The sequence below is a fragment of the Pelophylax lessonae genome, assembly GCF_965119305.1.
Source record: "Pelophylax lessonae genome assembly, chromosome: 6".
NCBI classification, from domain to species: Eukaryota; Metazoa; Chordata; class Amphibia; order Anura; family Ranidae; genus Pelophylax; species Pelophylax lessonae.
The window spans coordinates 236,192,606-236,210,769 of NC_138773.1; the positions used below are offsets into that span (position 1 = coordinate 236,192,606).

Sequence of the window (18,164 nt, forward strand, 5' to 3'; positions counted from 1 at the left end):
GTGGGTTCCCGCATCGCACCCAACTCACAGGCAGTTCACACTGCCATACATAGGTGTGCGCAGCCTATTGCATTAGGGTGTGCACCCCAAAGTTTAAATACACATGCATGTACATGTACATTACTCTCCCTGCTGGCAAAGTGAAATAGAAGTGTGTGGCACTTCTCTTATGGCAGAGCAGGTCCGAGGGAGATCTTTCCCATCTCCTCACTGGCAAACAGAGCGATAATGCTAATGTGCCCTAGGTGATTAGGGTGTGCCCAGGCACACCCGGCACACCCTGTGCGCACGCCTATGCTGCCATATGCAAACTGCTGGGAGTGTCAATACAAAGTTAATGACACCCCCAGATTAGTTCACATATTGCAGTGCAAACTATCAATTTGGACAGGAATCGGATCACATAAGTGTGAACACCCATGCGATCCGATACTGGTGCAGACCAAAAAAAGGCTCCTGCACGACGTTGGTCCGAATGCAATGCAAATTCAGCCATACAATCTGTATGACTGAATTTGCATCGCACAGACATTGCATTTGATTTGCACAGCAGAGCTGTGCAAATTCCATGCGATGTCTGACATCGCTATAGTGTGAACCGACTCTGACTGACAATTCCATGGTTCTATGATGCGGTACCCAAAAAAAAGTGATGTCCTTTTTTCCCACAAATAGAGCTTTCTTTTGGTGGTATTTGATCACCTCTGCAGTTTTTATTTTTTGCGCTATAAACAAAAAAATAGCGACAATTTTGAAAAAAAAAAAACAAAAAACAATGTTTTTTACTTTCTGCTATAAAACACATCCAATAAAATTTTTTTAAAAAATCAAATTTTTTTTTTTCAGTTTAGGCCAATATGTATTCTGCTACATATTTTTGGTAAAAAAATTCCAAAAAGCGTATATTGATTGGTTATAGCGTTTACAAACTATGGGATAAATTTATGGCCTTTTTTTAATTGGTTTTATTAGTATTAGTGGTGATCAGCGATTTTTAGCGGGACTGCGACATTGCGGTGGACAAATCTGACAATTTTCTGGGGACCAGTGACATCAATACAGTGATCAGTGCTAAAAATATGCACTTTTACTGTATAAATGACCCTGGCAGGGAAGGGGTTAACATCAGGGGTGATCAAGGGGTTAAGTGTGCTCCTAGGGATTGTTTTCTAACTGTGGGGGGGAGTGGACCAACAGCAGATCAGTGTTCCATGGTAGTAGGAACATAAGATCTCTCTCTTCCTGTCTGACAGAACGGAGCTCTGCCTTGTTTACATAGTCAGACCGCATTTCTGTCATTCTCCTGAATGATCGGGGGTATCCAGCAGCCACCAGACCCGCTGATTGGCTCCCGCTGTGTCCAATCACAGCCGGAGCGACGCTTCGGCGACACGCACGTGCCCCTCTGGGGCCCATCTACAAGGGCCGCCCTGCCACATGTAAATGTACGTGGGGCAGTCCTTAAGTGGTTAACCACTTAAGCCCCGGAAGATTTTACCCCCTTCCTGACCAGGGCCTATTTTGCGATTCGGCACTGCGTAACTTTAATGGACAATTGCGCGGTCGTGCGATGCTGTACCTAAACAAATTTGATGTCCTTTTTTTCCCACAAACAGAGCTTTCTTTTGGTGGTATTTGATCACCTGCGCGATTTTTTGATCATGCGCTATAAACAAAAAAAGAGCGTCAATTTTGCAAAAATAACAATATTTTTCAAATTTTTTTATATGAAATTTCCCCCCAAAAAAATGTAAAAATCAAAATTTTTTAACATTTTAGGCCAATTTGTTTTATGCTACATATTTTTGGTAAAAAAAATCGCAAAAAGCGTATTTTGATTGGTTTGCGCAAAAATTATTGCGTTTACTAACTAAGGGAAAGATTTTTGTCATTTTTGTTGTTTTTTTTTAATGCGTAATGGCGGCGATCTGCGATTTTTTTCGCGGTACTGTGACATTGCGGCGGACAGATCGGACCCTTGACTGACATTTTTGACACTTTTGGGGTTACCAGTGACATTACTACAGTAATCAGTGCTATTAATATGCACTGTTACTGTAAAATGACACTGGCAGTGAAGGGGTTAACTTTTTTTGAGAGGGAGGGGTTAAGTGTGTCCCTAGGGGCGTGATTCTAACTGTGATTGGCTGTGGCTTGAGGTGTAGGAACAGTGATCAACGGTCCTACATAGTAGAACCGTATGATCACTGTTCTTACACAGGGGAGAATGACAGGCGGCTTGTTTACATCAGCCGCCTGCCCTTCTTCCGCTCTAACAGACTATCGCGAGTGCCCGGCGGACATCGGGTCCGCCAGGCACACGCGCAGGGGGGGTCCGTGACCGAGCGGGAGCGCGCCTGCGGCGGCACTCACTCGCTCCCCAGAGCCTCACAGGCTAGTGACGTACCCATACGTCACTTTGCCTGTGAGGGGCTGACCGCCGCAGTATATGTACTTGCGGCAGTCGGCAAGTAGTTAAACAAAAAATTACACAGTAACCTAGGTAATCTGGTTTTAAAAAAGACACCAGTCCATCAGGTTCAACCAAATTTAAAAAAAAAAATCCCAACACACTCAAATAGAAAACCTCCATATACACTATCCTATACCCACAGTTATCACAAGTGAAGTCATGAGTACACCAGTTGTAAAGACCTAGTACTGTATTAGTCTTTTTGTTAAAGTGTATATACACGATTTATCCAAATTTATCCTTCAACCTCTAGGAAACATGCTACTATTTTTTTGTCTTGTTACTGTTGCAAGAAAAGCTTTTATGGCTTAGTTCACACGGGGAATTTGAATCCATACCCTGTGTGATGGTCGTGCTTACCTGTATGGGGAGGCATAGGTGTTCTGATATTTATGGCTAGTTGTAAAAGTAACTCATTTTTACAAACTGTCAGTAAATTTACTGACGATTGGCAACCCTGCTTCAATGAGAATTTTTCATCAGACATGCATGTTACTGGAAGATGTTTACATAAAATAGTATATACCATGCCTGCTCCTCTCTAGAGAACAATACTTACAATTTAGCAGAGATGTATTGTAACTAAGTAGAACTACTTCACTACTGTACATAAGTACCGAAAGGCCGTATCTTTACTTTCCTAGAGTAGAATTTTTTTCTCCTACTTCCACTTTTACTTCACTACATTTTTTCAATGATTTCAATACTTCTACTCCTATATATTTTTTTTTTCTGTTTTGCTGCATAGTTACTCGTTACTATTATAAAAATTACCACTGCCAGAACAGTAGATGGCAGGTTTCATGAAGCTCAAAACATGTATATTATCAGTGCATACGAAAATAAAAGCTACTGTATGTATAAATAAAAGCTGCATATGAAATAATAAAAAACAATATGATGTTCAAACTTTTGACTTCTTTCTTTATTAACTACATAACACAGTACTTGTACTTTTACTTTCAGTACTTGAGTAGCAATTTTTTTTTCAAAACTACTGGTACTTTTACTTTCAGTACTTGAGTAGCAAAATTTAAAAAAAAAACTACTTGCAATACTTAAGTACAAAAAATGTTGAATACTTTAGTACTTCTACTCAAGTCACTTTTTGATCGAGCACTTCCACTTCTGCTCAAGTCACTTTTTGATCGAGCACTTGTACTTTTACTCAAGTATGGGTTTTGAGTACTTTATACAACTCTGCAATTTAGTCATCTACTATAACCACTTTACCACCGGAGGATTTTGCTGTCTTCCGTCCAGGCCACTTTTTGCGATTCGGCGCTGTGCGACTTTAACTGACAATTGCGCGGTCGTGCGACGCCGTACCCAAACGAAATTTACATCCTTTTTTTCCCACAAACAGAGCTTTCTTTTGGTGGTATTTGATCTCCTGTGCGATTTTTACTTTTTGCGCTATAAACAAAAAAATAGCGTTTATTTTGAAAAAATAACAATATTTTTCACATTTTTTTATATGAAATTCCCCCCCAAAAAAATGTAAAAATCAAATTTTTTTAAAATTTTTGGCCAATTTGTTTTATGCTACCTATGTTTAGTAAAAAAAATCGCAATAAGCGTATTTTGATTGGTTTGCGCAAAAGTTATTGCGTTTACTAACTAAGGGAAAGATTTCTGTCATTTTTGGTGTTTTTTTTTTTAACGCGTAATGGCGGTGATCTGGGATTTTTTTTGCGGGACTGTGACATTGCGGCGGACAGATCGGACCCTTGACTGACATTTTTGACACTTTTGGGGGTACCAGTGACATTTCTACAGTAATCAGTGCTATATATATGCACTGTTACTGTAAAAATGACACTGGCAGGGAAGGGGTTAATTTTATTGGAGAGGGAGGGGTTAATGTATGCCTGGTGCTTACTGACGTGTGGGGGGGGAGGTGACTGTGTGACAGAAGGACAGATCGGATGTCCAGCTATGCTGAACACTCCGATCTGTCAGTCCCTGTCACTATGGAGATCCGCCCGCTGTGTTTACACACAGCGGGCGGATCTCCAGACTCGATCCCCGACGATCGGGGCAGAGCAGCGGCAATCGCCGCTGCTCCTCCGCTGGCCCGACTCCCGCTGTGAATGAACACAGCGGGAGCGAGCCTCCGGCGGCGCGCGAGCGCCGCCCACAAGGGGCGGAGTCCAGCGACGTAGGTCTACGTCGCTGGACGGGATCGCGGCACTTTGCCGCAGTAGCCTCAATGTAAGCGGGGCTAAAGTGGATAATTATTCCATACAAATACATTTTTCTTCTTGATGATATCTTCTAGGGTGAATTTGGAATTAAAATGACAGAAATACAAAGGCTGCCACTTCTTTTTTCTAATTTGGAAAATGTCAGTTGCCTGGCTACTTTTAGAGCAGTATTAAACCCAAAACCAAAAATGCAATATATCACAGTTTTCCAATCCTTACAGCAAATGTGGTGGCTGCATTTGTTTTGTTTTTTAGGCTTTTCCCCTCTGTTTTAACCTGGTGATCTGCCCAGTAGCATGCCCCCTTTATTAGGGTGCCTACACTCTGAATGAAGGAGCACAGGGGCACCTTCAGAGCCGGTTCACATACAGGCGACCCGACTTCCCGGGGCAACCTGTGAAGTCGCGGTGCACAGCTCGCACCGCGACCTCGGAGCGGCATGCAGGGACTTCATATCATTGAAGTCAATGCAGGTCGCCCCAAAGTAGTACAGGACCCTTTTTCTAAGTCGGAGCGAATTGTGTCGCTCCTATTAGAACGTGTCCTGTGCTACTCTATGGCAGGCGACCCACGGCGACTTGTCAGATGACCAGGTCGCCTGACAAGTCGCGCTAGTGTGAATGGGGTCTTAGAGCCGGTTCACACTTATGCGTGTGCCGGGTTCGCATGTCATGTCGGAGCGCACTGCTCCGACATGACATGCGATCAGCTGTGCGGTGCGAGTTTAGCCATACAGTTTGTATGGCTAAATTCGCACCGCACCCGCAGCAAAGACGCACAGGAGGCATTTTTGCTGCCGCATCAGGATCGGATCGCACAGCGGTTCACACTTGTGCGATCCGATCCTGTGCGAACTGCACGATCGCACTGCGATATGCGATCAAACTGGGGGTGTCGTTAAGATTACATTGACACCCCCAGCGGATCGCATATGGCAGTGTGAACTGCCGGGGGTGCGTGTGCGATGCGGGAACAGGCTGCGAATTCGCAGCCTTCCCGCATCGCAATAGTGTGAACCGAGCCTTAGACAGCAGCATTGTTAAAGTGATATTAAAGGTACACATTTAAACAAACAAACAAAAATAATACCATACTTGCTCTATATAGTGTTTTTTTTTTTTTTGCACAAAGCAGCCCCAATCCTTCTCCTCTCCCCTGCTGGTGCTCCTGGCCCCTCCCTTCTGCCAAGTGCTCCCAGAGCAAGTAGCTTGCAATGGGGTCACACAAGCAGGCATGCTCCTGAGCCACTGCTCAGCATGTCCATTCAGACACAGAGCCGTGGCTCGGCCCCTCTCTCTCCTCATTGGCTCACTTGCTATAATTGAAAGCAGCAGGTGCCAATGACTGTCACTGCTGTCTCAGCCAATGAGGAGGGGGAGTCCCTCACAGCTGAGACACTTGTGCACTTTGATGGATCGCGAAGGAGCTCAGGGGAGTATTGGGGGGGGGGCTAAAGGTTTTTTTTATGCATGAAGGTAAAAAACCTTGAGCCTTTACAACCACTTTAATCTGTGGGGAGGATATTAGATGCACTAGCAGATTTAGAAACACTAACAAATTAAATCTGAACCCCAGCTCACAATTTATAAGCAGTTACAGGAACAGTTTTGTTCTTTTTCGGGTAAAGGTTTTGCATAATTCAAAGTTGATAATTGTAAGCACCCCTGTCAGTGGTAAATGATTTGTCTCAGTGCCAGTTTACACATATGCGATGCGGGAACCCTGTGAATCCACTGCGTCGCACTCGACTCACAGGCAGTTCACAATGCCATATGTGAATCGCTGGGAGTGTCAATACAAAGTTAACGACACCCCTTTATCAGTTTGCATATTGCAGTGCAAACTGTCAGTTCGGACATGAATCGCATTGCATAGGTGTGAACACCCATGTGATCTGATTCCGTTGCAGACCAAAAAAAGGGCCCTGTACAACTTTGGTTCAGATACGATGCAAATTCAGCCATACAATCTGTATGGCTGAATTTGCAACACACAGACATCGCATGTGAATTGCAGAGCAGTGCGCTGCGAATCACATGTGATGCTTGACATTGCAAATGTGTGAACCGGCACTCAACCCTCTAACTGCTACATCTGCAGGACTACTTGATATAAGCCACACACCGCTCCAGGTGGAAATGCCTTCAAACATCCTCACAGTAACAGCACAGGAGCACGGTGCAGGTTCAATGTGCAAGCCATATGGAACAAAAAGTGTGTCTGGACAGCCGCATTTCAATGCAAATTTTTATTGAGAAGAGGATAAAATACCACAGCATACAGAGGTACAGATCAAAGACCACTGACGCGTTTCACACTACTAACAGTGCTTAATCATAGCTAGGACAACTTGTTCTGTTGAAAAACAACAAATCACCAGATGAAAATAAAGGAAAGAAAGATTAAAAAATGAATGCAGACATCACATCTAAGGCCTCTTTCACACGGGCGTTCCGTATGTCCGTATATCATTCCATCCGTTTGAGGGTGATATACGGACATAATGCATGTCAATGGGATTGCGGATGTCGGCGGATGACCATCCGCCGACATCCGATTTGCGTCCTTTCAGTTCTGTTCCGTTTTTTGGAACGGAACAGAACCCTATTTTTCTTCCATTTAAAAAAACGGAGAGGACGCAAAATCGGATGTCATCCGCTGACATCCGCAATCCCATAGACATAAATTATGTCCGTATATCATCTGCAAATGGATGGGATGATATGCGGACATACGGACCGGATGACACAAGTGTCAAACGTGTCCGTAAAAAAAAAAGAAAAAAAGTGCCGGAGCGGATCACAATACGGTCCGCTCCGTGTGAAAGAGGCCTAAGAATTGGTAAGCTGCAATATAATAAATTAATGCGTTTGGGTTAAATAACTGCTTTAGTCCCGGTTCACACTACCGCGACTTGTCAGGCGACTGGTCAGCCTGACAAGTCGCGGTCCATTCTGTGCTACGGGAACCGTTCTAATAGGAGCGACTCAAGTCGCTCCGACTTAGAAAATAGTTCCTGTACTACTTCGGGGCGACATCGGAGCGACTTGCATTGACTTCCATTATGTGAAGCCCGTGCAAGTCGCGCCGAAGTCGTGGTGCACGCGACTTCACAGGTCGCCCCCGAAGACAGATCGCCATAGTGTGAGCCGACACTTAAGCTGAGACAAATAGAACAGAAGCATAAAGTGTAAAGTCGGACTTTCTTATTTGCCAGTATTGACGTCTTCAAAGTGGTTGTAAACCAGAGTTGTATAAAGTACTCGAAACCCATACTTGAGTAAAAGTACAAGTGCTCGATCAAAAAGTGACTTGAGTAGAAGTGGAAGTGCTCAATCAAAAAGTGACTTGAGTAGAAGCACTAAAGTATTCAACATTTTTTGTACTTAAGTATTGCAAGTAGTTTTTTTTTCAATTTTGCTACTCAAGTACTGAAAGTAAAAGTACCAGTAGTTTTGAAAAACAAAATTGCTACTCAAGTACTGAAAGTAAAAGTACAAGTACTGTGTTATGTAGTTATTAAAGAAAGAAGTCAAAAGTTTGAACATCATATTGTATTTTATTATTTCAAATGCAGCTTTTATTTATACATGCAGTAGCATTTATTTTCGTATGCGCTAATAATACACATGTTTTGAACTTCATGAAACCTGCCATCTACTGTTCTGGCAGTGGTAATTTTTATAATAGTAACGAGTAACTATGCAGCACAAAAAAAAAAACATTGGAGTAGAAGTATTGAAATCATTGAAAAAATGTAGTAAAGTAAAAGTGGAAGTAGGAGAAAAAAATTCTACTCTAGGAAAGTACAGATACCGCCTTTCGGTACTTAAGTACAGCATGCGCTTTGAAGAAACGGCCACCCATGCGGTTTCTTCAGAGCCCTGTACCATGACCGGCAGCTCCCACGCGCATGCGCGGGGGTGATGTCATGCGGCTCTCAGCCAGTAGCATAGCCAGGGTCCGCAGACCAGGAAGGAAGATGGATGCGGCCTCCAGCTGGGGAGGATTAGGGCTTTGTTTGGAGGTAAGTGTCACATATGTGATGCATACTAGTACATTATGCATTTAGTTTGCAGAGAAGAAAAAAAAAAAGGAAGAGTTTACTTCCTCTTTAAAGGATCAACATGACAGCCAAAGTAGCATTTTCCAAAGGAAAGATCTTCAGCAGCAGTTTCCATTTTCTGCCATGACAGATCTCCTCTGTGTGACATTTAGGCCAACGGGCGCGATCAATAAGGGATAATACGTGTGTCAGTTAATTGGGTCTTCCTCCATTGTCAGGAGATGTAGACAAGGTCCGAAATTAGCGCAGCAGAGAGAGATATCTGTCTTTCAGCTTACAGGATTTAGGCTGGGGATGAATAAATGACTGGGGCTTTCACAATCAGTTAGGCTGGGGAATAAATAAATGGCAGGTTGCCTCCAGTAGTCAGTTGGGATTTACAGGGGGGGTTATTGGGTTATAAAGGATTGAGATCTGCTGGGTCGGTTGGGTTTAAGAGCACAGGCTGCCTGCCTCCTGGGGATGCTCACCCAGGCAGAAAAGAGGCTTTTGTTAGGAGCGTGTGCAGCTCGCGTGCCTCTCTATGGACAGCAGTCAGGCTGGAGAGGCTCACACTGCGTCTGATGGGGACTGGGATGGGTGGCAGGGATCACTATTAATCCAATAAATAATAGTAGACTGTTCTGTAAATAGGGGAGGAAGGGTCTCACAACTGTCCCCACACTCCGCAACCTGTGGATCTACAGCTAATGCACAACAGCCTGCTAACATGATGCCCTAGTTCATGTAGACTCAACTCAGAGGCTGGATGCTGGGATTTAATCATTAATTCCATCTATTCCCTAAAGTGTCAGTAGGGCTGTGCAAAAATCGTGTACCAAATTATCTGGTTAATAACCGAAAATCAAAAACAGTCTGTGCTCTGGATGACTGTGCAGAATAAAAAATAAAAATAAAATCAAAGATGAGCAAATAATTATCCTCCTCTGGCAAATTCATTGAGATAAGGTAAAAAGTCAAGTTGGAAAGACATTTATAAATATCTAATAATTAACTGATATGGCTCTAACCATATTCTATGTAGCTCAAAATGTGATTAGAGATATTATTTTTTCTTGTATTTCCAGCATGTAAAGATTCATTACGTTAAACCGGTTAACTGATCACAATGACCTATTTTATTTACAACTAATTATTAATAGTATGTGTTAAAAAATATTAAATATATATATATATATATATATATATATATATATATATATATATATTTCGTTTTAAAATAAAGTAGGTCATTATGATCAGTAATATCTTAAAAAAAATATAAAAAAAAAAAAAAAAAATATATATATATATATATATATATATATATATAGAGAGAGAGAGAGAGAGAGAGAGAGAGAGAGAGAGAGAGAGAGAGAGAAAGAGAGTTTATATCGTGTTGCCTAAAAAAGCTATCTCCAACTCCAGCTTAAAATATATATATATATATATATATATATATATATATATATATATTATATATATATAAAAAGAGTTAAAACTATACAAATGTATATATATATATATATATATATATATGTATATATGTATATATATATATATATATAATTTCAATTATGCATATATATATATATATATATATATATATATATATATGTATACATATATATTTTTTTTAACTAGTTAGACTTCCATTGAAGCTAGTTTAAAGATTTCCTAATTGCTCTGGTGTGCTAATGTTTTTCTCCTGCTGTGATGCGGCAATGAACAGGTTAAGTGCAGTAGCTTAGGCTAGTAGCCTTTGACCTAGACTTGTGTTGATGACTCATCTACAGAGATTCATCTTATCCCTGCTGCCTCTCAAAGCTCCACTCACCACCATTCAACACCCACTACCTGTTTAGCCCATCTGTCGGTCTGAGAAGTCTGTCATCCAGGCACCAGGAGTCATGTGACCTCCCCATTGCCACTCATCTGTTGCAGCACAAAGTTAAGGCACTGTACCTTCACGTGATCCCTCCACAATAAAATAAATGTGCCCAGAAATCAATGTATCAGGCTGGGCGATTGCCCCCATCTCCACCCTACAAAATAGAAGAGAGACCCCCGCACCGCTCTGTGTCCCCAAATCTATAAATATTTTATTATTATTATTACTACTATTAAAACAAGCACACTAAAGAACACATCCTACAATGAATGCGATGACATGAATGATTGTCATAGGACAAGGAACAGATTAATTATTGTGTGTGCATAAAAGGAACAAATGTTCTGGGGGGGGGGGTAAAATCGGATATATAGATGGGTGAAGCGACTTCATTCATTAGCCAAGATAAGTACCATTGTGTCTGGCTGCATGACTTGCAAAATATGGGCTTCCATCAACTTTGCTAGAGATAGATACAGAAATATCAGACAGACAGACAGACAGACAGATAGATAGATAGATAGATAGATAGATAGATAGATAGATAGATAGATAGATAGATAGATAGATAGATAGATAGATAGATAGATAGATAGATAGATAGATAGATAGATAGATAGATAGATAGATAGATAGCATTGATGAATCTACTAAGAGATAGATGGTAGATAGATAGATAGATAGATAGATAGATAGATAGATAGATAGATAGATAGATAGATAGATAGATAGATAGATAGATAGATAGATAGATAGATAGATAGATAGATAGATAGATAGATAGATAGATAGATAGATAGATAGATAGATAGATAGACAGATAGTCTACCAAGAAACAAAGAAAATGAAAAGACAATAAGCAGAGTCTACCAGGATAGATAAATGGAAAGAAAAGGAAGGAAGGAGTGAGTTGGATATTGCGCACATTCCCCATCATACTGTGACTGTGATTCAGGTGAAGTCAGGTGGTTGTGTAATATTCTCCAGTGTCTGCTGATTAATTACCTGCCTGCATTAAATAACTTAATGAGTTTGTGGAGAAGCAGAATAATTGTCCTGAGCACATCACAGATCGCCATGTGTAGGGAGGATCGGGCGGACTGTGAAGAATAGGATCACCTGGAGTGATGGAGAAGTCCGGCCAGGGACCAGGGACAGCTCCTACAATGACAGAGATCGGGGCTTATATTGGCTGGGAGTCTGGGATCCTCTGTTAGGATGGACAGAATTCTACACTTCTAATGGGGTATTTAGTTGCAGCTTAAAGAGTTTTTATTTTATTCGGTCCAATGAAATGAATATATATATATATATATATACGATGATGATAAAATGTGATGATAACAGAAGGAGCATACAACACAGAGCTGTGGAAGTAAGGAGGAAGATTTTCCCTTCCTGGTACCGCAGAGAACTCCTCCAGTCACATCCCTGGGATTATATTTGGCAGATGAGAACTCTTCAGTTTCTTTAATGAATATATATAAAAAGAAAATAAAAGGACATAAAGATCCTCCATAAAAAGCCCGGCATAATAATGACACTAGTGTCGGAATCTCATGCAGGATGTCGCCTCTTGTCATTAATGGCACTTTGCAAATCAGGGGGCACCGAGAGGTTCCACGGACACAAGTGATCGCTGTCTCCTTCTGCCTCCCCTTCTGTCACGTCTTGTGCACACAATGCACGGCCAGGAAGGGGTTAACCCTGTCCTGCGGGTACAAACAGGTTCGCAGAATCTGTAACTGGCGACAGATGGCCACTTTTTTCCCCCCCTTGGCCACAAAAGAGATGGAAGGGAGAGCAGCGCTGAATACAAATGGATGGAGGAAAAGGGGGCCGCGTCACGTGATCTGCCGTTTGCCTGACTTGGGTGACCATATGGCGCGTGCCGGGGAAAGTTAGGGGGCGGGGCTTAAAGGAAGGCGCTGGGGGGGGGGGGGGGACGCAGGCGCACTGCGCTCGCCTCTTCACTAATCTGTGTGACTGCTGTGTTGTCACCTCTACTCCTCCTCCCTCTTACTTGTCTCCTAGCGTCACGAGACCCGCTATAAAACCCCAGAGTCTCATCACAGCCCCCAGAAATAAACAAAACAATTCACCCCAGCACCTACACCTCTGCTCTGTACCACTGGAGAGGTTATGAGACTGTCACTGCCAAGGAGATACTAATACTAAGGTAAGCCTTACCTGCCTCATCATCTCACCAGCATTATTTCAGTCTATTCATGCAATTTTAGAATGCATCACAGCTTTCTCAGACAGTCAGAATTCCATTTTTTATTCATTTTTTTCCTCCTTAATATTTCTTGGCCATTAATCAAACTAATACTTTCATCATCAAAGCATTCTCTTAATGGGATGGATGTAGACTAAGCAGCTAATAAAGTAGTAAAGCCAAGTAGTGCTCAATACACTTGTACAGATGTCAGTTGATTACCTTGAGATTAGAAATAGTTTGTAGAAGGGGCTGTGAAGAGTTAAAATATAATTGAAGTAGAGTATAATGTTATCAGCAGGGACTGTTATCTGCATTGAAATATAAAGTATAATATAAATAATATATAGTAGTATAGTATATAAAATATTATAAATATTATGAATATAAAGTCTATACATTATACATATAAAGTATACCATAAATATTATTACTATAAGTATCTACATTTTTCATAAAAGCATAATATACAGTATGATATAAATATGAATACCAAATATATAAAGTAGAACTATAAGGTAGTATATAAAGTATAGATAAAGTATGAAATAAATACAAAATATATAAAGTAGAAATATAAGGCATTATATAAAGTAGATAAAGTATGATACTAATACAAAACATATAAAGTAGAAATATGAGCCATATATAAAGTAGATAAAGTATGATACTAATACAAAACATATAAAGTAGAAATATGGGGCATATATAAAGTAGATAAAGTATGATACTAATACAAAACATATAAAGTAGAAATATGGGGCATATATAAAGTAGATAAAGTATGATACTTGTACGAAATATATAAAGTAGAAATATAAGGCATTACATAAAGTAGATAAAGTATGATACTTGTACGAAATATATAAAGTAGAAATATAAGGCATTATATAAAGAAGATAAAGTATGATACTTATACGAAATATATAAAGTAGAAATATAAGGCATTATATAAAGTAGACAAAGTATGATATAAATACAAAATATATAAAGCATAAATATAAAGTATAATATAAAGTGCAACTAATATATGCAATAAAAAAGTCAATTTACTATAAACTCATGACTGCTTATGTTTATTCCTGATGGATCAGTTGAAATGTATGCATCGTGTACAAGCCAATCAGCATAGACTGAGCCCAAACCTTGGTCTCCTTCATCTGAACTTGTTCTATAATATTGAAGGCTTTTTTATCCAAGCAGCCAATCATATGAGCTGGGGAAGCTATCTGGATAGGTTTCCGACATTAGAGAACAGGTCCAGTATATGTGACTTACTACTACCAGCTATATGACAACCTGTATAAATGAGAACCTTCACAGTATCACCTTATACAATAAGAGACAGGCAAAATGGAGCAATGATGCTCCAAGCGCAAAAGCCCTTTTGCAACCAGTATAGTAGTCAGTTAAGACTAGGGGATGGGTAAAAGTGCAATTACTATAGTAAGTAGTGGTGCTAATGGAAAGGCAATTAGTATGGTAACTAGTGGTTCTAAGGTTTTAACAAACTTGTTCTGTAATATTGAAGGCTTTTTAAGACTCATCTGAGTTGAGGACGCTATGTGGATGGGTTTTGGACATTAAAAAAACAGGTCCAGTAAATGTGATTTACTACTACTAGCTATATAACACAACCTGTATAATGAGAACCTTCACAGATTCATTCTTGAATAGGAGACAGAGGTAAAAGGCAGCAATAATGCACTAAGCGCAAAAGCCCAGTATAGTAGTCAGTTGAGACAAGGGAATGGGTAAAGTGCAATTAGTATGGTAAGTAGTGGTGCAAAGGGAAACATATGCTACCTGTTAACTGCCAGGGTTCTCCTTGTCTCCAGCAGCAATCAAAGCAGGTTGAATACACCAGCTTTGTTTTAGTAGCTCCTGTATTAAAGTCATTAGGTCATGGTGCATGGTAGAATTGTCAAGTGTCTGCTTTATGCATCAAGTTGCCTTTTTCTTTCTTTTTTTCCTGGCTAGGTATAGAAAACAATATACTTGAGCTAACCCAGCACAGTAAACTGCAGATGGGAGATGTGTATAATAAGGAGCTGTGATGCACCTGATCCCCTCCATTCAGGGCGCCTGCGCCAGTTTTAATAGAATTGTCTTTTCTGCTGCTTTGCCATCTACTGATCCCTAGACTTCTATAACAAAGCCATAGTGGGAATAAAGTTTTCGATCTTGCACAATCAGATTGCCGATTCTGCTATTCGATGCAACTTAATATCTTTACCCAAGTCATATTTTCTTAATCTACTTAATGCCAGCATAATATATCCTGGTTACATAACAGTCTTTGAAGGGCATCTAATGGAGATTTATGTAGATACATTCTAATATATATTCCTACTTTATTAGTTGATGGCACAGAGATCATCAAGTGATCATGTATATATATGCTTGTCCTCCTCAGATTTGAAGATGACCAAGTCCTATCGTGATAATGGGTTAATCATGTCCGACACCCAGGGTTCGAGAGGTTGGGTGGAAGAGTGCTTGAGCTCTCAGGACGAGCACGACATGGAGAAGAAGGATGAAGACCTAGAAAGTATGATGAAGGATGAAGATGAGGACTCTCTCAAACATCTCAATGGAGATGAGAACGACGAAGAAGATGGTGAGGATGATGACGAGGATGATGATGATGATGATGAGGAGGAGGACGGGGATGACGACCAGAAACCCAAGAGACGCGGTCCTAAGAAAAAGAAGATGACTAAAGCTAGGGTAGAACGGTTCAAGATGAGGCGCATGAAAGCCAACGCTCGGGAGAGGAACCGAATGCACGGCTTAAACGCTGCCCTGGACAACCTACGCAAGGTGGTCCCTTGCTATTCCAAAACGCAAAAGCTCTCCAAAATCGAGACCCTGCGCCTGGCTAAAAATTACATCTGGGCTCTTTCTGAGATCCTGAGGTCTGGGAAAAGTCCAGACCTTGTGTCCTTTGTGCAGACACTTTGCAAAGGCTTGTCCCAGCCAACTACCAACCTGGTGGCCGGGTGTCTTCAGCTGAACCCCAGAACTTTTCTTCCAGAGCAGAACCAGGATATGCCACCGCATATGCAAGCAGCAAGTGCTTCCTTCCCCTTGCATCCCTACCCTTACCAGTCCCCTGGTCTTCCCAGTCCTCCTTATGGTACCATGGACAGCTCCCATATATTCCACGTTAAGCCCCATTCATACGGGGCTGCCCTGGAGCCATTCTTTGAGAGCACTGTCACTGACTGCACCAGCCCCTCGTTTGATGGGCCCCTCAGCCCCCCTTTGAGTGTTAATGGGAACTTTTCCTTCAAACACGAGCCTTCAGCGGAGTTTGAGAAGAATTATGCCTTCACCATGCACTACCCGGCGGCCAGCCTAGCCCAAAGCCATGGTCCCCTTTTCTCCAGCACTGGCCCACGTTGTGAAATCCCTATAGACAGCATCATGTCCTTCGATGGCCACACACACCATGAAAGAGTCATGAGTGCCCAGCTCAATGCCATCTTTCACGATTAACTTTCCAGAGATCAAATGATGACACTTCTGTAATTGCCTGTGCTTGTCTTGTTTACAATGGGTACCATGGCTGAAAAAGTGCACCATACCCCACCTGGTGAATGACATCTTTCCATTTGATCTGTACTGTCTATCACAAAAAAAAAAAAAAAGTTGAGGAACAACTTTAGTTTTGACCTGCTGTATTAATGTATATATGACAAGAGCTCACCCAAGAGCCACTCTCTTAAATTAGGAGTACACACCTTTATTCATAACGTGTTATTTTATCTGTTCCAGATATAAAAAAAAGCGAAAATCGCAAAGCAATAATTAGGATCTATGCAATTTTTAAAACCAATGGTGGGCCAATCAAATAAATATATATAAATCTATTTTTCAACCAGCATTTTACTACTAGTTATTGTACCCATGGCTGAATTATTTTGTTGTGATTTTTTTTGTACAGAATTTTTAATGGCTTTTTATAATGTGAATTTCCTATTTTAAAGATTAAAAACATGCAGCTCCACCGATTTTTATACCTATGGGAAAAAAGTAGAATTATATCTAATTTATAGCAAATAAAAACGGAAAATTAAAAAAAAATAATAATAAGTTTAACTAATTTAAACCAGCAACAAAGTGCTTAGAAAGTTGTGCTGCCTTAGATGTTTTTCCATGAAAAAAAATGAGAGAAGTAAATCACACACAGATCCGTTAATAAAGCCTAGTCCTGGGGTCGTTTCATCTAATTCCTACCATAGGGGTTCATGTCATTAAAGGGTTAAAAAAAACTCCATTTGCAGGGCTTCAGTAAACAGTAGAACTCACGTGCAGTATAGGCTTCATGGAAGTCAGATTTTTTAACCCTTTTTATGAATAACAATTCTGAATCTTTGGTAATGGCAATTAGAAAAACCCCAGCACTGTCATCTATGTAACTATACTAGAATTCATATCACATTGTATTCCAGAAAAAAGCTGCTTGACTATCATAATTATTATGCCTAATGACCACAATCTATCAATGTGTATTTTCTTTTAAATATCCTTCATATGGGATTAGAATCCAGTTTGATTCGTGCATTACCTATGAGAGGTTTTGTATGGGGTCAAAGTGACTTTTCAATTTCTGTGGGTGGGCTGACTTCAGTTATACCTTCATTTTTTTTTTTGCAGGGGTTAAAAAAAAAACAAACAAAAAACAATACATGCCATCAGATGTGACAGTCAGTTTATTCAAATTTTAGGTGCAGTGGGATGTTCCAATGCGGTTCCGATGATCGTTGTCTCAGATGTAACGCTGGTTCAATTGGAATGAATATGTTCTGTCATTCTGTCTGTAATCCTGTATGCAATCATGTTACTGCGGTTCCGCACACATCCCAATTTACTATGAAATAGTATTGACCGGTTTAGCCCAATTGTTGCATCTTTGATTTATTGATTTTATTATGCGTAATTCCTATGGGATTATTGTTTTATTCTAATAGCTCATAAAAGTGCAACGTTTATCATTTGTACAATAAAATTATTTTAAAAATGACCGCAGTTTTTTTTTTACACTTTTATTTCTCTCAAAGTTATTTTTTATAGGATGTAATATCCAAATGTGCAAAGCCACGTTTACAAATGAATTTTGTTTTATAGCGCATTATCAATAAGCCAAAAGTACTTTGAAACACAAACAGATTAATAGGATAATGGAATAAGTTGGTCCTAATTTATTGGTGATTATACTTACAGTGTTATAAGAAATAAATAAATATATATATATATATATATATATATACATATATATTCTTGGCTGTAAAAGGAGAACAATGCAACACTTTAAATTGAAAATT

General features: G+C 40.2%; 1 protein-coding gene across 1 annotated transcript; it reads left to right on the forward strand.

Moving 5' to 3' along the window:
* The first annotated feature begins 12,648 nt into the window (after positions 1–12,648).
* Positions 12,649–17,863, forward strand: NEUROD1 (neuronal differentiation 1). Its single transcript, XM_082262006.1, has 2 exons — positions 12,649–12,795; positions 15,251–17,863. Exon 2 carries the CDS (start codon positions 15,259–15,261, stop codon positions 16,333–16,335), a length of 1,077 nt encoding a protein of 358 aa, XP_082118132.1. The 5' UTR covers positions 12,649–12,795; positions 15,251–15,258; the 3' UTR covers positions 16,336–17,863.
* The last annotated feature ends 301 nt before the right edge of the window (positions 17,864–18,164 follow it).